This window comes from Lithobates pipiens, unplaced genomic scaffold (genome assembly GCF_037356315.1).
Source record: "Lithobates pipiens isolate NorthernLeopardFrog02 unplaced genomic scaffold, aLitPip1_a1.2 Scaffold_16, whole genome shotgun sequence".
Taxonomy (NCBI): domain Eukaryota; kingdom Metazoa; phylum Chordata; class Amphibia; order Anura; family Ranidae; genus Lithobates; species Lithobates pipiens.
The window spans coordinates 475,021,860-475,044,310 of NW_027507748.1; the positions used below are offsets into that span (position 1 = coordinate 475,021,860).

The 22,451-nt window shown below is 41.7% G+C and overlaps 1 protein-coding gene across 1 annotated transcript in view; it reads left to right on the forward strand.

The window, feature by feature from the left end:
* The first annotated feature begins 1,543 nt into the window (after positions 1-1,543).
* Positions 1,544-22,451, forward strand: part of ITGBL1 (integrin subunit beta like 1) — a 403,213-nt gene continuing 382,305 nt past the window's right edge. The window contains exons 1-2 of the mRNA XM_077482967.1: positions 1,544-1,824; positions 6,140-6,348. Of these exons, the coding sequence (XP_077339093.1) occupies positions 1,745-1,824; positions 6,140-6,348 (289 nt within the window). The 5' untranslated portion in view covers positions 1,544-1,744. The remainder of the gene's footprint in view (positions 1,825-6,139; positions 6,349-22,451) is intronic.

Below are 22,451 nucleotides of genomic sequence, written 5' to 3' on the forward strand. Positions count from 1 at the left end.
GTAATATATGCTTCTTGAAAGCCCAAAGGTGCTTCTTAGATTTTGGGCCCCTCTTTGTGGCTAGGCTGTGAAAATAATCTCACACATATCATATTACCTTACTCGGAAGGAGTGGAAAAATGTGTTTTGGGGTGTCATTTCAAATATACCTATGCCGTGTGAGAAATAACCTGTTAAAAAGACAATTTTGTGACAAATTTTATTAAAAAAATGTACCGTATTTTCCAAAAAATTGTGATAACAAAAATGTCAACTTCAAAGAATTCATCATGCCTCTTACCAAATACTTTGGACGGTCTATGTTCCAAACAAATGGATCATTTGGAGTGTATTTGTACTGTCCTGGCATTTTAGGGCCTCAAGAAATTAGTTTCTAATTTAATTCTAAATTAGTAATTTTCATATACAGTATACAGTATGTACCATAGCTTGTGAACTCTATAACTTTCATATAGACTAAATAGTATACACTAATTTGGGTAATTTTTACCAAAGACTTGGCCTAAATTTATGAAGAAAGATTATTTATTTGAAAATTTTTATAACAGAAACTAAGAAAAACACTTTTTTTTTCAAAATGTTCAGTCTTTTTTTTCATTTATTTAGCACAAAAAAACAAAACAAAAAACAAAACAATGGCGATTATATACAACCAAAAGAAAGCTCTATGTGTCTCAAAAAAATATATAAAATATAATTTGGATAAAGTGTTGCATGACTGAGCAATTATCATTTAAAATGTGAGAGCATTGAAAGCTAAAAATTGGCCTGGGCAGTAAGGGGATAAAAGTGTTTGGCATTGAAGTGGTTAAGGTCCATTCCTACTATTGCACTGCTTAACATGCATTTCATTCCCAGCGACACCCCAATACACCTTAGCAATGAATGTGCTTTGCAGCACAACAGATGTTGTGGTGTGCTGCCGAAAAATGCTACGTGTACCTTTTTTGGCACGTTGAGCAGTCCAGCCATCAAATTAATGAGCTGCATTACCACAATGCACGGGATAACACGTGTCCTAATGCAGCACAATAGTGTGAATGGGCCCTTAAATTGCTGGGAGCTGTAAGTACAATGTCACCTACTTTAGCTCTGTGTGATCTTTAGGAATTTTGACTAAACATTCGCTCTATCGTTAGTTGTGTCCTGACGCGAAAGGGTTAATCTGCTGTTAGCACTGGTCACCAGATGACTGCTCCTTTTAAAACACAAGGCTTATTTATACAGATGGAGTCTTAAAAGGTGGGATTTTCTTTCCTCATCCACCAAGTTGCTATTCCGAAAATCTTCGCCCCCCCAATCTACTATATTGCTCATAAATGAATTTCTTAAACTATAATATTTTTATATGAGTGATTGCATACTTTAGTGCTGCACGTGGAATGGTGTTTTGAAGCAATATGTTTTCTGCAGGTATTTCAAGTATGAGCGTGTCTGCACAAGGAAGATAAAAGACATCTGTACAGGGTACTTTGTGTGTCAGAATCTAACATCTGGATTTACAACTGTTTCTAATTACTTGACTGACTAGACTGTAAACTTAGGCTCTGGCATTAGAGTCCCTCCTAGAGAGCTGCCCAAATCCTTACAGGCAGCTAATCAAAGGCACTGTGCAGGAGGATAGCTTGTGAGCCGGTTTTGGCCAGCTTTGAGCCCTGGAGCTCCAGTGTGAGCTGTGCTTTAGAAAAGAAGACCTGCGAGTGCTGTCTGGAGTCTGTAGAAAGCTCTTCTCACTAGATCAAGTATGCATGCTGGAGCTCTGGTCAACTTTGTGTGGGCTTCTGTCTTCTTCAGCGTTGTAGCCGCTGTGCCGCAGAACCTCAAGTAAGTGCTTATTCTCTCTGAGGTTTGCTGATTACACATTGAACATACTCAATATGTGTTTTTTGGAGCTTACCAAGTAATCCAGAACTCTGAATTAGGATCTGATGTCTGTGATTGCTTGTTGTTTGCATACAGTAGTCCAAAGCTGTCTACGGCTTTATAAAGTAGCACCAGGCCTGGTCTTGTGTTTATATCATTTGCATTTGTGGATTCATTAGTAAACCTTGATACAAAACAATATTCTTTACCACATTTTTAAAAAGGCATCTGTGTATGCACAAAGAACAGTCTATAATACAAATTTGGGAATAATGAGCAAAATAAAGGATTTTATATACGTGTAATATATTATAAGGTTTAAAACATAAAAGGTATAAAAGTGTTGTTTGTGCTGTAGTTATGAATTTGTTTTACCAGACCCCCTTTTTATTAGAATGCAACACCTTCTTTGATTAATTTAAGCATCTCTATTTAATGGTGCGATTTATGTTGTAATATTTCTTCTATACAGTATGTCTATTTATACCTCTGGCCAAGTGTCTTTTGTTTCATTGTTCTACTTTTGTATACTTGCTTGCACTTTCAATATCTTAAAGAGAACTTGTTAGATTGCTGTTATTTTTCACTGCCCAAGCTCATATGCAGCATTCAAATAAGCACCTAGAATTACTATACTAGATAGGGATGGCATAGCACATGATGCTACAGAAGTTTGCTTGGCCCCAGAACTAGTATCATTTGCAGGAGTTGGGCAGTGTCAGCCTCTAGAACAGAGGTCTCCAAGCTTTCTAAACAAAAGGCCAGTTTACTGTCCTTCAAAATTTAGGAGGACCGGGTTGTGGCCACCGGGAGTAGAAAATGTTCTGGTGTCAGTGGGAGTAAACAGTGTCCCCTTTTTGATATTAGAGGGAGGAATACTCCCCCATCATTGATGTCAATGGGAGGAATAGTGCCCCATATTATTAGGGGGAAAAATAGTGTCTGTCAGGTCACCTTGAGGCGAGGTGACAGGTGCACACCGTAGGATCAGGAGTGCACCGCAAGGTTGTGGACCCTACGGCTGACTGCTGCAGACGGGGGACAGACCCCACTGGGGTTAGAGCGTAAGATTCCCTGGGGCACGGACTCTAAGAGCCAGCAGGTGTTCACCAGCGCCTCTGGTGGTGAAGATGGACTTGGCTGCAACTGGCTCCAGGTCGCAACCCCCAGGGTCCCCCAGCTCACACCCACAGTAGGCAACAGGAGGATAGGGATGGTGAGGGACAAAGCCAAGGTCGGGGCCACAAGCAGACAAGAATAGTCGGGAACACACCAAAAGGTCAGGATCACAGGCAAACAGAGATAGTCAAAACACGCCAAAGTCGGTAATAGAAAACAGTAGAAGAGCACACGGCAGGAAACAGGAAACTAACACACAAAGGAATACACAATGGTTGATCAGCACTGATGGCCTGCAGTGCACAGGTTAATATAGGGCTCCCTGATAGGGCTGGGGTGGAGCCATGCTTAGAGGAGAGGTTATAAAAACCACCAGGTGGAAGTGGCTGGCCTCTAGTCTGAAGACATGAGGGGAGGTAAGCAAACACAGGAAGATCACTGCATAACCATGACAGTGTCCCATCATTGGTGTCAGTGAGAGGAATAGTGTCCCATCATTGGTGTCAGTGGGAGGAATAGTGCCGCATCATTGCTGTCATTGGGAGGAATAGTGCCCCATTGTCAGCATCAGTGACTGGAACTATGCCCCTCTGTTGCTAACAGTGGGGGGAATAATGCCTCAAAGGCAAGATAAAAGCAAGCAAAGGGCCACATCCAGCATCTGGGCCGCAGTTTGGAGATCACTGCCCTAGAACTTAGGAGACTTGACAGCTTCTCTTTAAAACGTAACTCTAGACATAAAAACTTTCAAAAAATATATTCCTCAGTAGCCACAAAGGATATAAATTAATTTTGTGTACACCAAATGCCTTATAAGCCTAGGTATTAGATTTTAAAATTAGGGGTGACATCACTTTGCTGCACAAACCTGTGCAGAGAGCAGAGTTGTGGGAGGGGCCAACAAGTCCAATCACTACAGAAAACTAGAGGAGTGGGCAGTTAGAAGACCAGTCACCCTGCAGGGGAATAGAGAGCAGTAGAGACTGGTCTAGACTAACGGAAGCTCCTACACAGAGACAAAGTTACAAGCTGGACTACTGGAAGAAATATACAAATCAAACCAATCAAGTACGAATAGACAAGCCTATTGTATTTAGACATCATTTTATTCCAGAGTTCAGCTTTAACCACTTGCTTACTGGGCACTTAAACCCCCCTCCTGCCCAGACCAATTTTCAGCTTTCAGCGCTGATGCACTTTGAATGACAATTGCGCGGGCATACAACACTGTACCCAAATGAAATTTTTATCATTTTTTTCCCACAAATAGAGCTTTCTTTTGGTGGTATTTAATTACAGCTGGGAGTTTTATTTTTTGCTAAACAAACAAAAAAATATGCAAAGAAAAAAAAAATCATGTTTAATAGTTTGTTATAAAATTTTGCAAACAGGTAATTTTTCTCCTTCATTGAAGAGCGCTGATGAGGCGGCACTGATAGGCTGCACTGGTGGGCACTGATAGGCTGCATTGGTGGGCACTGATAGGCTGCACTGGTGGGCACTGATAGGCATAGTTAAGGCGGCACTAATAGGCACAGATAAGGCGGCACCGATGGGCACAGATAAGGCGGCACTGATGGGCAAAGATGGGCACAGATAAGATGGCACGGATGGGTGGCACGGATGGGGGGCACGGATGGGTGGCACTAAGGGGCACTGATAGGTGGCTCTGATAAGTGGCACTGCTGGGCACTGATGGGCACTGGTAGATGATACTGATGGGCACGGATATGTGGCACTGGGGTGCATCACCTTTGTTGAGGCAGATTGTGGGCACTGCTGGGTGGCACTGTGGGCACTGCTGGGTGGCACTGTGGGCACTGCTGGTTGGCACTGTGGGCACTGCTGGGTGGCACTGACGGGGGGCACTTATTTTTTAATGAGGTGGCACTGGCAGGGGGCAGGTGGGCACTGGCAGGGCTGGCCGTGATCGGGACTGATGCCGGTGATCGGCTCTTTTTTTTTCTCCTCGCGCTGTCAGCGCGAGGAGGAATAATAGCCGATAACTGGCTCCGTTGTATCACATGATCAGCTGTCATTGGCTGACAGCTGATCACGTGATAAGGGGTCGGGATCGACCCCTTGCTCGGATCAGTGATCAGGCAAGTCTCAGCAGGCCGCTCGTGCACGGGACGACGTCAATAGACGTCGTCCCGTCAAAGGAGGTCCGCGCTGTAGCCGTCATTCGGCTATAGCGCGGGTCTCAAGTGGTTAAATTTATTCTTTGATTCCATCCAGTCCCACCATTGGTAAATGCACTTGCAACATGCTGCCACTTTGATTGTGATATGTAGTTAGGCCTGGTTCACACTATTGTGGGTGGTTGCGGGTGTGGGAATCGCAGCAATTCCCGCAGCCACCAGCAATCAAAACGCTGTTTGAAAGCATGCTGGACTGCCATTCATTCTTAATGGAAACCCCACAGATCTTAAACCACGGTGCCACAAACCCACAATAGTGTTGGATCCTTATACTACTAACAAATATTTAAAAATAACTATATATGTGGTACTTTTTTGCAAGGTGTACCTATGCTATCCACAGAAATCTCTTTTGTGCACCTTGATAGTTCCAAAAACCCAGGTATACCATAGGCCTGGAACTGAAGCCACATCCCAGCCTCCCAAAAACAAATGAAAGTGCTAATACACTCAAATAAAGGCATTCTTATTGGTTTTTGGGGTCCTGGAGTTGTTACAGAACGTTTGTGGGCATAGCTTAAGCTCTGAGCCAGTGCTAAACCTTTCAAATATTGTAGCGAAACGCATAGGGCTTCCTGAGTGCATAGAGGCCTTTTTATGTAAAAGGTATCTCTCCAGGCACATACAGAATAGTGACAGTCATAAGGCACATTGATTACACTTTTTGACTATATGAGAAAAGGTTACCTGCAGATATGGTATATAACATTAAAATGCAACCCCTGACCTTCCATAATTTTATGATAAATTTAAGAAATTAATAACTTTCTAAACAATTTTGATTTATTTTTTCCACAACTCCTGCACAAGCATTTGAGGCATCTAGTGTGGGCAATGAAAATTGTTCATATTTTGTAATATGCTGTGTGATCACTTACTTTAAGTTTTTCTAGCTGACTTTACTGTTTTTAGTGTAGCAACCTACTAATGGAAGATACAATTTGTTTATCTTACAGAAGTATATCCTCACTCACAAATTGTAGATTATCAACTTCTGCATCAGAAAGCCGTTGCAGGACTACAGATGGCTTAATTTGCAGTGGCCGAGGAAAATGTGATTGTGGGGTATGCATATGTGAAGTGAAAGAACCCGGAAAATATTATGGACCTTTATGTGAGTGCCATGACTGGGTCTGCCACACTTATGATGGACAAGTTTGTGGAGGTAAGATCATTTAACAAAGCAACAACAATGAATAATCAGAAGTGTGTCTCATATTATAAGACACTAGAAAACAATACAGTTTGTCAAGTTCTATAAAGGCCAGGGCTTGAAATCTATTAACCATGTGCCAGAAGGTCTAATGTTTGTTAAAACACTTGTCATGGCAATTTCAAGTGGTACCACAAAGTTCTGCAGTCGTTTCATTTAGATACTTCAGACCTTAAGGTTTCCTATTGTAGTTTATACTTTCTTATATACATCCACGTAAAAAGAGAAAGTTAGAAAATGTGGTTATAAAATATTATTCTGATCTTTTCCTAGGCACTGTAATCTTTATTATGTTTATATTATAAACAGTAGTGGAAGGTGTGAAACATGTGGAAGAAAGCAGAACAAACCCCTCCAATTTAACATGTCCAAGCTTATTATCAGGGAAGCCATCAGAAATTTTGGAATCCCTTACACAGCTTCAGGCCTTCCCAATGGCCTTCCACCGAATCCACTCACTGACCATCCCACCCAGTCCTTCAGTGCACCCACTTTTATTTTAATGCCACGTACACAGGATTGGAATTTTGCTCAGAAAAAGCTCTGATAGTTTTTCCGAGGGAATTTCGATAGGATTTCACTCAAGCTGTCTTGCATACACACGGTCACATAAAAGTTCTCTGAATTTTCGACCGTCAAGAACGCGGTGACATACAACACTACAATGAGCTGAGAAAATGAAGTTCAATGCTTCCAAGCATGCGTAAAATTGTTTCCGAGCATGCGTAGGAATTTTGCGCATCGGAATTTTTACAGAACTTTTTCTGACTGAAAAATTGAGAACATACTTTCAATCTTTTGCTGGCCCGAAATTCCGCCAGCAAAAGTACAATGGAGCATACACACAATCGCATTTTCCGACCAAAAGCTCTCATTGGTCTTTTGCTGGTCAAATTTCCAATCGTGTGTATGGGGCATAACACTCTTACAACTAAATATATAAAAATGAATCCAATCCAGCAAAGAGATATCCCCATATATTCAGCAAAGAGACAGTCCAAGCACAGGCCTGCATCCAGCAACATTGTCAATCAATTTACCATTGGGATGCCTAACAACTTTTCTCCAGATCAGGCCACCATGGGCACTAAGCAGAAATGCAGGCAACATACAGCACAGCTCTTCCACATGGCTGAGCTGTGACTGGTGTGCTGCCCAAAACCAGCATGCAGACATCCGAGCCCTTGGGGTGCCTGGGTCCCCTACATGTGTATGGGCTGTTCCCCCCTGCTTATTATATCCAGAGAATCATTCCCAACAATTCATACCCTGAATAGTCTAAGGTTTATGTCAAGGTTCAGTTTTAGGACCCTTACACCTCAATTCTCTTATAAATCAAATAGATTTTGGTTTAAAAGCAGTTTCTGTGTTTGCAGTTGGCAAAACACTATATAATACCATACAGTTGTAGAAAGATGTCTCCAACTTTTAGGCAAACTAAACAAGTCGGTAAATTGGGCAGGTATTTGACAGATAAGATTTAAAGCATTTTTTAAAATAAAATAAAAAACATGTTATACTTACCGGTGCTGTGCAATGGTTTTGCACAGAGCAGCCTGGAACCTCCTTTTCTGGGGTCTCCCCACCAGCACTCTTGGCTCCTCCTTTTCTCTGTGGGCCACCGCAGCAAGCTTTCTATGATGACACACTTGCTTCTATTGACACACACAGTACGGCTGGGCCCCATTCTCTGCTCACAGGATTTGATAGATAGCAGCAGGATTCAATGGCTTCCGCTGCTGCCTCTGTGAGCAGAGAGAGAGAAGAGAGCTGCTGCAGATAGGCACAGCACTTGACTGAGACAGGACTCCGGTAAGTATGAAATGGAGTGTGGAGCGATACAAACACCAGGAAATTTTTCACCTTAATGCAGTTTTAGGACAACGTTGTGCCCGTGACGGCTACAAATAGGTATACAACATAGAGTGTCAAGTGGGAGCACAATCTACCAATTGCTCACCAACAGGTGCCAAGTCATATTTTTGGAACCAGAAAAGATCAAAAAGCTAGGAAAGACAAGCAGTCAGAAATTGGTAGTTATCACAGGCAATATTAACATTAAAAAAATAAAAATTAAAAGAATATCCAGAGCTCTATAACAAGTTCAGAGAGAAATGGAGCATTTAAAGAGGTGCTGACAGCCTTTGCCTTACTGTGTTCCCTGATCACAGATGACCTCTGTTTTGAATTTTTCTTTGGTTGAATTACATAGTTACATAGTTGGTAAGGTTGAATAAAAACACCAGTCCATCCAGTTCAACCTGTGGTCTGTGTGCGTGTGTTTATGTCAATATTAAATCCCATAGCCCTGTATGTTGTGATCGTTAAGATGTCCATCTAAAAGTTTTTTTTAAACTAGCAACACTCCCTGCTGATACCACTGCTTGTGGAAGAGAGTTCCACATCCTCACTGCTCTGACAATAAAGAACCCCCTATGCAGTTTAAAGTGGTTGTAAAGTTAGAGGGTTTTTATCTTAATACATTCTATGCATTAAGATATATAAAAAAAAACTTCTGTCTGCAGCAGCCCCCCTAATACTTACCTGAGCTCAATCTAGATCCAGCAATGTTGCAGGATGGTCTTGGCTGCCCGGAACTCCCCTCCTCATTGGCTGGGACAGCAACACGACACCATTGGCTCCCACTGCTGTAAATCAAAGTAATTCAGCCAAAGAGGAGGGAAAGCGGGTGGGGCTGGGCAATGGCTCCATGTCTGAATGGACACAGGGAGCTGTGGGTCAGCAAAGGTGTGGGGCACTCAACAGGAGGGAGGGGCCAAAAGCACAGAGGAGGGACCTGAGAAGAGGAGGATATGGGCTGCTCTGTTCAAAACCACCGCACAGAGCAGGTAAGTATAAAATGTTTGTTATTTTTACAAAAAAAAAAAAAACAAGACTTTAGTATCACTTTAAGGTTAAACTGCTTCTCTTCCAGTTTCAATGAATGGCCGTGTGTCTTTTTAAACTCCCTCTCATTGAAACTTTTTTCACTATGCTAGATTCACCAGTAAGGTATTTGAATTACATTAGTTACAATTAATTACATTAGTTTCACTGAAAGTGACTTTTTTCAATAAAAAAAGAGGTAACACCTGCTCTGTGCAATGATTATGTACCAAAACATTGCTTTACTCCTCTTTCGGCAGTCCCCGTCAGCACTGTAGGCTCTCTACCTCCTACAAGAGGAGGTACAGCAAGACTTCAAGAGGCCAATGCCAAGTAAAAAAAAACAATGTATAAATGATTACAGCACTACATTAATAGCTGCATTGTATACCTGTCAGAAATTTAGCAATAACTGAAATGAATGCATTTGGCTTTCAGAAAAGTTTATTAAGAGGAATAAGAACATCTTGAATACATATATATGTAGCCCCTGGCCCTAAACTGGGGCTATCATGTACATTTAGTTTTTGGCTGGGCTGGCTGGGCTGGGAAACAGCAAAGACTGATTGTACAGTTTATCTGGTCTTTCCGTAGTCTCAATGAGGTTGTGCATGTCTCACTGTCACCAGTAGGTGTCACTGGTACCACATGCTAGTATGAGATAGTACAACTAGGTTGAGCTATGAATATTTCCTCTTCTTCCAGTCAGCCCAGTAGGAGACTCTTGGCCACTGGTGCATTCTGGGAGATGATATATATTTGGGGCTGGGCCATGTGCTCACTCTCTTACCTCAGGCCCTCCTGGCCTGAGAACGTGCTTCTGAGGTGAACTCTAAAAGTAGGCCCAGAAGCCTGTCTGGGGCCTGGTAATCCTAAGGTGGTCCTTAGGCTGTCTTGCCCGGCGTGGAAGAAACCAAGTCATATATAGAAGATCCAAAGAGGAACCTTTGCTGGAGAGAGACAGGATGAAGGCTTTCAGGAGGGCCAGGTGACTCACTTGTAGGACGCACCTACATCTAAAACATGTTTACAGTGTTGCTGGGTCAGCTTGAAGGTTCTGACATCTTGTTCAACAATCTGAAACCTGATTGCAGTATTGCCGGCTCAGCTTAAAGGTTTGTGTACTGTGAAGCTGTGCTTCTGGATCCAAGGAGTCTGTAAGTGATCTACTACTGGTATCTGAGACCACTAACCCTCTCTCGTACTACCTTCTTTCAAGTTTCGCATTAAAGCTATGAAAAGTGACTGGTGCCCAATTTCTGTTCCAAACTCCCCATTATAGCTATGAACTCAGCCCTGGGGTAAATGCTAGCTCTCTCCCTGCTTCTGGAGGTCACACCCTGCCTTTAGTAGACTCAGAACGGTGGTACGTATATAAATAACCTATATCCAAAATTCAGGGGAACATTTTACACTTCAAGATCGCTATGGCCACTCCTCTGGACTTTAACAAAGGAAGTGTTATTAGCAGGTTATTGAACAATTATGAACCGGAAGCTTCTTGTTTCAGCAATTAGCTTTACTTTCATGGAGAAATACATTACATGTCTTTTATCATCATGGAACAGATAGGAAGAGACCAACAAACAAGTGAATACCTAGATACAGAGGGTACTTCCTCTCATATATATCATAGAATACATGAACTATACACTATAATACTACAGCACCACCTGCTGGCATAGATAAGTATAATACATATGTATGTACAGTGGTGTGAAAAAGTGTTTGCCCCCTTCCTCATTTCCTGTTCCTTTGCATGTTTTGTCACACTTAAGTGTTTCGGAACATCAAACCAATTTAAACAATAGTCAAGGACAACACAAGTAAACACAAAATGCAATTTGTAAATGAAGGTGTTTATTATTAAAGGTGAAAAAAAATCCAAACCATCATGACCCTGTGTGAAAAAGTGATTGCCCCCCTTGTTAAAACATACTATAACTGTGGTTGTCCACACCTGAGTTCAATTTCTATAGCCACACCCAGGCCTGATTATTGCCACACCTGTTCACAATCAAGGCATCACTTAAATAGGAGCTGCTTGACACAGTAAGGTCCACCAGAAGATCCTTAAAAGCTACACATCATGCCGAGACCCAAAGAAATTCAGGAACAATTGAGAAAGAAAGTAATTGAGATCTATCAGTCTGGAAAGGGTTATAAAGCCATTTCCAAAGCTTTGGGAATCCAGCGAACCACAGTGAGAGCAATTATCCACAAATGGCGAAGACATGGAACAGTGGTGAACCTTCCCAGGAGTGGCCGTCCGCCCAAAATTACCCCAAGAGCGCAGCGACGACTCATCCAAGAGGTCACAAAAGACCCCACAACAACGTCCAAGGAACTGCAGGCCTCACTTGCCTCAGTTAAGGTCAGCGTTCATGCCTCCACCATCAGGAAAAGACTGGGCAAAAATGGCCTGCATGGCAGAGTTCCAAGGAGAAAACCACTGCTGAGCAAAAAGAACATCAAAGCTCGTCTCAATTTCTCCACAACACATCTTGATGATCCCCAAGACTTTTGGGACAACATTCTGTGGACCGATGAGACAAAAGTGGAACTCTTTGGAAGGTGTGTGTCCAAGTATATCTGGCGTAGAAGGAACACTGCATTTCATAAAAAGAACATTATACCAACAGTAAAATATGGTGGTGGTAGTGTGATGGTCTGGGGCTGTTTTGCTGCTTCAGGACCTGGAAGACTTGCCGTGATAAAAGGAACTATGAATTCTGCTGTCTACCAAGAGATCCTGAAGGAGAATGTCCGACCATCTGTTCGTGTACTCAAGCTGAAACGAACTTGGGTTCTGCAGCAGGACAATGATCCTAAACACACCAGCAAGTCCACCACCGAATGGCTGAAGAAAAACAAAATGAAGACTTTGGAGTGGCCTAGCCAAAGTCCTGACCTGAATCCTATTGAGATGTTGTGGTATGACCTTAAAAAGGCCGTTCATGCTCGAAAACCCTCTAATGTAACTGAATTAGGACAATTCTGCAAAGATGAGTGGGCCAAAATTCCTCCAGGACGCTGTAAAAGCCTCATTGCACGTTATAGCAAACGCTTGGTTGCAGTTGTTGCTGCTAAGGGTGGCCCAACCAGTTATTAGGTTTAGGGGGCAATCACTTTTTCACACAGGGCCATGATGGTTTGGATTTTTTTTCACCTTTAATAATAAACACCTTCATTTACAAATTGCATTTTGTGTTTACTTGTGTTGTACTTGACTATTGTTTAAATTGGTTTGATGTTCCGAAACACTTAAGTGTGACAAACATGCAAAGGAACAGGAAATGAGGAAGGGGGCAAACACTTTTTCACACCACTGTATATATATATATATATATATATATATATATATATATATATAGTCAGTTTATAAGCAACTTTGCTGTTGTACTTTTCCTACAAGTGTAACCTCTGCATATGGAAAGGAGGAGTTATGAAGAGGTAGAATCGTTTTCCTTCCACAAGAACTGGTTTTGGCAGGTGTCTACCCATATTTATAATGAATGTACTGTATATTGCAGATCCATGGAGTTTTAATAGAGCAGAAACCATGTTTCACTTACAGGAGCAAATTGGATAATGTGTTATACAAGTTTTTTATCTTCATCTGTTTCACTTTGGCATTCGGGGTCTGAGGTTGCAAGGTCTTTTTATTTTATTTTTCTCTGGTGACTGAACTCATGCACATGTTCTTAGTTAAGCTAACCAGCTAATTATTTAAATATGGTGGGAGATACTGCTACTGAAATACCAAAGAGATGCAAAAACTAATGGGTGATTCAGCTCACTTTACCTGAAATATCACTTTTGGTGGCTTGAATGTCTTTACAATTCTAGTGGGTCCATGTGTTTTATGCCAGGGACACTTTCTTCCAGGACTGATTCCATACTGGCACTGCTTAGGATTGTGCACTATCTATTAATCACTATTGGACTGAACTGTCCTATAGTATTAGTAGCTGGTATACGTGATGTATGACACCTTTTTTGGTCTCTTTTCTTCTCTGATCAGTGAGCAGTGCAAATAGTACCAACTTTGGGAACACCTTTGTATGTCAGTTCCTAAATAGAACATACTAGTGGAGGCTGGGGTTTTTTTTTTGGGGGGGGGGGGCAGCAAACAACCCCCCCGGCTGCACCAGTGGAGCAACACTAGCACAACAGCCAACTACCCCCTCCACCACTCGCTGTTCTTACCGTGGATGCTGATGGTGAGAGCAGCCGTCTGAGCTGCTGTGGCCATTTTCCTGCACGGCAGGCTTCAGTGTCCTCTCCTGGGGTCCTGTTCGCGGTGCATCTCCTCTCTGCTCCTCCCGGCGCTAGGCGTCCAATAGGACCACCTGATGTTTTGGCCAATCTGCAAACAGGTTTCATACCTGCTTCCCGAGTGGCCAAGAGGAGGATCGGTGCTGCAACATTAAATATTCATTCGCTGTTGCGACACACCTGGGTGGGCTCCGGACGCATCCTCTGTGAGTCCACGCTATTTTGAAGCCTATTAGAGCCTCTAGTTCTAATCAGGTGCTTAAAAAAAACCCCTTACCGCTGTAATTCATGTGCCCTGAAAAGGCCGGACACATGAGCGATGGCTGTGGATAGATTAATGCTATGCATGAATCTATCCACTGCATATAGGGGGTGGAGAGGAGAGAGGGGCAGCGCCCAGGTGCCCCTAAGGGATGGGCCGCCACTGGAACATACAAGTATGCAAATCACCCAACTGAAAATTTGTTTTAATTGTCAAAGTTTTATGTTTTCTGCTGCTTTAAATAGTCACTATGAGGTATCATTTAATAATGAGAATGTTTTTATGCCTGGTAATTAAATGCAGGCTGGTGAACAATCAGCGTAAACTTTTCACCTCACTAGAAAAGAGTTCTCAGATAGAGGTATGCGATTAGTGCTTCAGGGGTAGTTATTTTAGTAGTTCTAGACTCTAGAGGGTGGATTGTAATACTGAATGTGGAAAGAATTCTGTTTTTGGGCTGTGGGGGAAGGGAGACCTAGGCATGTGTACTGAAAATTTCTAACTAGTTTCACACCAACGTGTCAGTTTCAAAAGCCAAAAACCACAATTAGATCAGCTTCAGTGTAAGAGGAATTCCGCTAGGAAAGAAATAACTGCAAGACATTCCAGCCAAGGGATTGGCATAACTGCGTAGGAAAAATACATTTCTAGCAGAGACTTGACAAATGTTTCAGAATCATGCAAATAAGGACAGTTAGCATACATTATACAGGATTTCTTTTTCACTTTGTGTATCCAAAAGTTGAAAAACGCAATACACTAAAAGGTAACAGGCAACAAGTGATCAATCTGTAAATGTCTAATGCTGTGTAAGTCCACTCTTTTGTTTAAAGTAATTGTACATGCTCAATTTTTTTTTTTTTTTTATATATAACAAAAATGTTATACTTACCAAATACAAAATAAAGTGCTAAAATGTACTTACTCTCTGGAATCCAACATTTAAAATCAATGAATACCTATTAGACAGCTGGCGCTTTGTCCCTTTAACAGATAGAAAACAATATTCATAGTGCTATCTATATTATAAACCTCACAAAAAAATCCCTATGTACATGCAACAATAAAATTCTGTGTCAAAAAATTGTGCTGCAATAATATCACAATAAATCCTTATAACAAAACAACGCTCAATGATAAATCTGCATCTACATAGGAATTTGATTGGAAAATGTATAGTATAATAAAGATAGCACTGAAAATATTTTTTTCTATATGTTTTACTTACCGGCTCAGTGCATCCTCCTCTTGGGTCCCCTGCTTGCTCTCTCGGCTCCTCCTCCCTCTGAGTGACTCCATAGTAAGTCGCTTGCACTGGGGACACTTTTGCATGCTCACTCCTGAGCCCTGCTCTGTGTGTCCATTGACACACAGCGTGCAGCTTGGCCCTCACCTCCTCACTGACTATGATTGACAGTGCAAGGAGCCAATGGCTCCTGCTGCTGTCTCTGAGCCAATGAGGAGGGAGAGATCTAAGAGGGATGCATGCACATCGCTGGATCGAGATTGGGCCCAGGTAAGTATAAGGGGGGGGGGGGCTGCAGAGAATGCATTAAGATATAAAAAAAATAAAAATAAACTTCTGCTTTTAGAACCACTTTATAACTATAGGCAAAATCAAAAAATACTTACAGTATATGATCCATTTATGATGTTGTCTATTTCTAGCAAAGACACAGCAGTTTTGTTTCCCTTAGACCCTCTTCCACATTGTTTTATTACCTTTTCATCCTGCCAGTAGAGGCATTATTTATTCACTTACTGTAAAAGGATGATACTGAGAATTCTGCAGTTAAATTGCATTGTGTTGTCCCCTATGGCAGGGTAGCCTTATGCCGCGTACACACGATCGGAATTCTCAACGGAAAAAGCTCTGATGGTTTTCCCGACGGAATTCCGATGGAATTTGGCTCAAGCTGTGTTGCCTACACACGGTCACATCAAATTCCGATCGTTTATAACGCGGTGACGTACAACACGTACGACGTGACTAGAAAAAGGAATTTCAATAGCCAGTAGCCAATAGCTTCTGTCTCATAGTTGAATCTGAGCATGTGTGATTTTTGGTGTGTCAGAATTGCATACACATGATCGGAATTACCGATAGAAAATTTTTCCGTCGGGAAAATTGAGAACATGCTATCAATTTTTGGCTGGCGGAAATTCGGACAGCTAAATTCCGATGGAGCATACACACGGTCACATTTTCCATTGAAAAGCTCTCATCAGTCTTTTTCTGGCCCGAATTCCTATCGTGTGTACGCAGCATTAGACGGACATGTCGTTTTGAACTTTCTAAATACAACAGGCATATGTACTGTATTCTTACTCGGTGCACCTATTTTTTCTTTATTTTTTTTCTTCCAGAACTGTACAGTAATCCAGCATGATATTTGTTAGTGTGAGAGAGTTTCAGTAATAAAGATCAATCAGTCCTGCTTTTTCTTTTTGCAGGATAAGTGGTCTTGTATGTGTACCTCTGTAGTTTTCTGCAGGCAGCCTGTAAAGGGCGAAACATGCCACTATGTGCATCTCAGTGATGCAGTCACTGCTACTTTTAAAAGGTAATAACTAGGTTTGCAAAGGCATTTTGGGCACACAAAGTGGAATATATTTATCAATATATAATATAATTACGTTTTGTGTCTGGAGTGAACTTTTAAGTAAAAGACAACAAAATAAAGCCCAATATTAGCTAACACTTTTTAGGCTTTCCATTGACACTTTTGCTGGACATCTTGGCCTGTTACAGGAAGTGCAAAATAATAGCTCGAATGTCAGGATCGACAGGTAATAAATACGATTTACAGGACTGTGAAAACAAATCTGTTGTGTTAAGGCTATTGACATACTGCATCAAATATGTATTTATTTTATTTTGCAAGGCTTCCCACATTCAATTTAGTCTCGGCTGCAGCCTCCCATGATTCTAGGCAAACTCCCTCTCAGTCTCTACTGTAGAAGGGTGAGGATGCAGTAAATTTAAGGCAGGTACATATTCTGACAGGGGGACGGCCCCCAACAGAACACTCTGATCAGCGCTCTCTGCTATTGGCTAAGAGTGCTGATCGGGAGTCGATTGGCAGCTGGCTTCTGTTGAACAGAAGGGCATACACACGGGCAGAATGTCAGACATTTATTTTTCTGCCCTTGTGTACGGGGCAATAGAGAACACACTGTCATACACTTATTTAGGCTTATACTCAACTCTGTAAAAAGAGGAGAATGATAGTATTAGGAAATTTTTGTTAACTGGTCAGCTAGGTGTAAACGTTAAATAGCAGTTTGAAAATTAGAACTATTTAGCCAGTCTAGTGCTAGCCCCCGAGGAGCTGCTGAATTTTGGTGATTTCTCTGCACACCTAAAGAAACACTCACCCAGCACTTACCAACACACCATGAGGTGTTTCAAACTATTTATTAGACTAAGCATAGCCTAAATGAAGAGGATTAGCGGTGAACATATACAAACAATCAATAAGACAACAACATTACTCTGAGAGATATGGTTTAACACCTGAAGATTTCTATCAGCAATTAACAGAACTGAACTGCATTTACCTAGCAGGCTAGCAACAGTATATAAAGAAGTCCTATCTTGCTATAACAATCCCAGTTTTGTCATACTGGCCAGTAAATGATTAAAAAGAAAGAGAAAAAAAGCTTTGGATGCAAAGTTGTGGCCCTGGAAGAAGCACAACGATTTCCAGCAGACAAATGATTAACTTGTATGATGTTAGTCCTCAACCAGATCCAGGACACCCTCTTCTGGGTCTCTGGACATGTGCTCTAAATTAAAAAAAGGTTCAAATCAGACAGGGATGAAAATGACTGTGATCTCTCACTTTCAGTCCTGCTGAGCCAGTCCCTCTTTACCTTCCTTACAGATGGTGGGAGTGCTCCCTAGTACAGTCTTTGTTATCCTAAGGGACACTGGATTGTTCCCCAGTTCTCACTGGATCAGGACTATTTTATAGAACCAAGAAACAAGAAAAGTCAGTGCCCAAGAGGCCTCTCACCACAATATACCCCCCCCCCCAAAATCCAGGTGTTTCCACGTAGGTTTGCGAAAGGGTTTTACCTCGAAGGATAGCAACCGGCAGTAGTAGCCAGAGGTCCCCCTGATGGTCAAGGGTCAGCTGATGATCAGTCACTCACCGTGTTCAGCAAGTTAAACAATAATCTCCAGTTCGGGCTATCAGGATCCAGGTTCCTTCACATGTAGCATTGCAATGGCAGCAGTAATATTTGTTCAGCACTCTTCTCCTGGGCAGCACAGCATCAGGTAGTTCCAGCAAGCTCTGGCCACATACCATTCTTCCCCCTTTACTGCCGCCTTGTGGTACTCTCTTCCCTTTCCTCTCTGCAACTTTTACACGCCACTTCTTGCTCTGTTTTTCCGGACTATTCTTCCACATTAAAGACTAGTGCACGGGTCACAGAGCATGCACCTGGGAGCACAATGATCGGTGTGTCAGTGTCTGATCACATTACAGCTGTGTCTGGATGATCACATGGTCTTGTGCCATGTGATTGTGGTGTCCTGATCACTGTCATACTCCATACCAGTGCCCTGATTACTGCTATACACCATACCAGCATCCTGACTGCTGCAATACCTCAAACAAATGTCCTGATCACCACCATACCCCATACCAGCATCCTGATCACTGTCAAACGCCATGCCAGTGCCCTGATCACTGCAATATACCCTACCAGTGTCCTGATCACCAACATATGCCATACCGGCGTCCTGATCACTGTCATACACCATACCCCTGTCCTGACTACCACCATACCTCATACCAATGTCCTAATCACCGCCATATGCAATGACAGCATCTTAATTACTGACATATGCCATTCCAGTGCCATACACCATATTAAGTTAAAAAATGTGAATACTAGATATATAGTACACTTGCACCAAAAAACAAAAAAAATACGATAATGTTAAATTGTGTAATGCAGCTGGAGTGAACTCCATGTGAAAGAACAGCACTAGCTAATCTATAAAACATTATAAACCAACAAAGGGCAAATGCATATAAAGTGAAACAAGTATAAATATACATAAATAAAGTGCATTTCATGTAACAATAATCCACAAAAAGTCAATAAAATAATGATCTCCGTGATCCAAAATGAAAAATCAAGTGTAAAAAGTTCTCTCAGGTGTAAAGGATCATCATAATGCATATGGACCACAAGGACTTGCTATTTAACATAGACAGCATACACAGGGAAATTCCAATAGGACACCAGTAAAGGGTAAAGTAGAAATTCCTATTCACGGGACGTTTTTGACCCTCTTTGCCATATAGCAAGAGGAATCAAATCAAGCTTAACCACTTCAGCCCCGGAGGATTTTACCCCCTTCCTTACCAGCGCACTTTTTACGATTTGGTACTGCAATACCAGCCAATACTCTGCAATACCCACCAATACTCTGCAATACCCTGCCAATACTCTGCAATAGCAGCCAATACTCTGCAATACCCTGCCAATACTCTGCAATACCAGCCAATACTCTGCAATACCCTGCCAATACTCTGCAATACTGCAATACCTGCCAATACTCTGCAATACCAGCCAATACTCTGCAATACCAGCCAATACTCTGCAATACCAGCCAATACTCTGCAATACCCGCCAATACTCTGCAATACCCGCCAATACTCTGCAATACCCGCCAATACTCTGCAATACCCTGCCAATACTCTGCAATACCCTGCCAATACTCTGCAATACCAGCCAATACTCTGCAATACCCTGCCAATACTCTGCAATACCCTGCCAATACTCTGCAATACCAGCCAATACTCTGCAATACCCTGCCAATACTCTGCAATACTGCAATACCCGCCAATACTCTGCAATACCATCCAATACTCTGCAATACCCGCCAATACTCTGCAATAACCTGCCAATACTCTGCAATACCCTGCCAATACTCTGCCATAAATTGCCATACCAAGCCATACTCGGAGATACCCAGCCATACTCGGAGATACTCTGCAATACTCAGCCATACTCGGTGATACCCTGCAATACCCAGCCATAGACGTCCCCCCCCCCGCCCTCTGGTGCTTCTACCGACTCGCCAATACGTTCAAAGCCAGAATCTTTTTTTTTTTTTCAGGCTTCCCAGCCTAGAGGTGAGATGCGGGGTCTTATTGACCCCATATCTCACTGTAAAGAGGACCTGTCATGCCATATTCCTATTACAAGGGATGTTTACATTCCTTCTAATGTGAAATAAAAGTGATCAAAAAAATTCTTTTTGGGGAAAAAAATGTCAAACTAAAACAAATAAAGTAAAATGAACAATAAAAAATTTTTTTTTTTAAAGCGCCCCTGTCCCCATGTGCTCGCATGCAGAAGCGAATGCATATGCAAGTCCCGCCGACATATGAAAACAGTGTTCACACCACACATGTGAGGTATCGCTGCGAACGTTAGAGCGAGAGCAATAATTCTAGCCCTAGACCTCCTCTGTAACTCAAAAGATGTAACCAGTAAAAAAAAATGTAAGTGTCGCCTATGGGGATTTTTAAGTAGCGACGTTTAGCGCCATTCCACGAGCGTGTGCAATTTTGAAGGGTGACATGTTAGGTATCTATTTGCTCAGCATAACTTCATCTTTCACATTATGCAAAAATTGGGCTAACTTTACTGTTTTCTTTTTAAGCACAAAACTGTTTTTTTTAAAAAAAAAAAAACGCGTTAGCAAAAATTGCTGCGCAAATACCGTGTGAGATAAAAAGTTGCAACGACCACCATTGTATTCTCTGGGGTCTTTACTAAAAAAGTATATAATGTTTTGGGGTTCTATGTAATTTTCTAGCAAATAAATTATGATTTTTACATGTAGGAGAGAAATGTCAGAATTGTCCTGGGTGCTCCAGAACGCCTGATGGTGCTCCCTGCATGTTGGGCCTCTGTATGTGGCCACGCTGTGTAAAAGTCTCACACATGTGGTATCGCCATACTCGGGAGTAATAGCAGAATGTGTTTTGGGGTGTAATTTGTGGTATGCATATGCTGTGTGTGAGAAATAAACTGATAATATGAAAATTTTGTGGAAAAAAAAAGGAAAAAAAATCTTGATATTGCAAAGAATTGTGGGGAAAAAATGACAACTTCAAAAAACTCATCATGCCTCTTACTAAATACCTTGGAATGTCTTCTTTCCAAAAAAGGGTCATTTGGGGGGTATTTGTACTTTTATGGCATGTTAGGGTCTCAAGAATTGAAATAGGCCATCAGTACTTCAGGTGTGATAAATTTTCAGATATTGGCACCATAGCTTGTGGACTCTATAACTTTCACAAAGACCAAATAATATCCACCAATTTGTACATATTTTTACCAAAGATATGTAGTAGTATACATTTTGGCCAAAATTTATGAAGAAAAATTACTAATCTGCTAAATTTTATAACAGAAAAAAAAAAACCCAGCGGTGATTAAATACCACCAAAAGAAAGCTCTATTTGTGTGAAAAAAAGGACAAACATTTCATATGGGTACAGTGTTGCATGACTGAGTAATTGTCATTCAAAATGTGAGAGCACCGAAAGCTGAAAATTGGTCTGGTTATTAAGGGTGTTTAAGTGCCCAGTGGTCAAGTGGATAAAATCATTACGATAATGAGGTTACAACTGTAAAACTTTTAAAATCCTCTCCCAGACCAGCAAACAAGGTGGGAACAGAAAGACCCGTCTGACAGGGTTGGCGTACAGTCCACCTAGGGATCAGCATAGCACAACGCGTGTCTCATCTTGATGCGTTTCGTCATCGATACGACATCATCAGAAGCTGAGCTTCTAAGGAATGTCCTATCGATGATGAAACACGTCATTGATATGATGTAAGAGTGTGTTTGTTTTCAAAAATGGGGTCATTTTGTGGGTGTTTTCATTGTACTGATGCTTTAGGACCTTTAAAAATGTAATAGGTTTTCAAGAAATTAAATGCATCATTTATGCATATTTATGCTCTTGGAATGCCTGAAGGTGCTCCTTGGATTTTGCACCCTTCTATGCAACTAGGCTGTGAAAAGGTCTCACACATGGGTTATCCCTATACTCCAGGCATAGCAAACTGTGTTTTGGGGTATAATTGCAAGTATGCCTATGCTGTTTGTGCGAAATAGCTTGTTAAATTGACAACTTATTTAAAAAAAACCACATTTTATTTAATTTCTTAATTTTCAAAAAACTGTGAAAAAAAATGTAATTTTCCAAAAACTCACCATGCCTCTTAGCCCTTGTACACACGGTTGGATATTCAGACGGAAAATGTCCGATCGGACCATGTTGTCGGATAACCGTGTGTGGGCTCCGTCGGACTGTTTCCGAGGGACCAAGTTTTCCAGCTTGGCTATAAAATTTTCCGATAACGAGAATTCCAATCGGACAAAGTGCCACGCATGCTCAGATCAAATTCCTAGACCAAAGCTATTGGCTACTAGCCTGACCGTAGTCCCGTCGTAACGAAATAACGTCATCACGTTAGGAACGATCGGATTTTCCAACAACTTTGTCCGACAGTGTGTATGCAACAGTTCGGACAAAATCCGACAGATGTGGTTGTCGGAATATCCGACCGTGTGTACCAAGGGCTT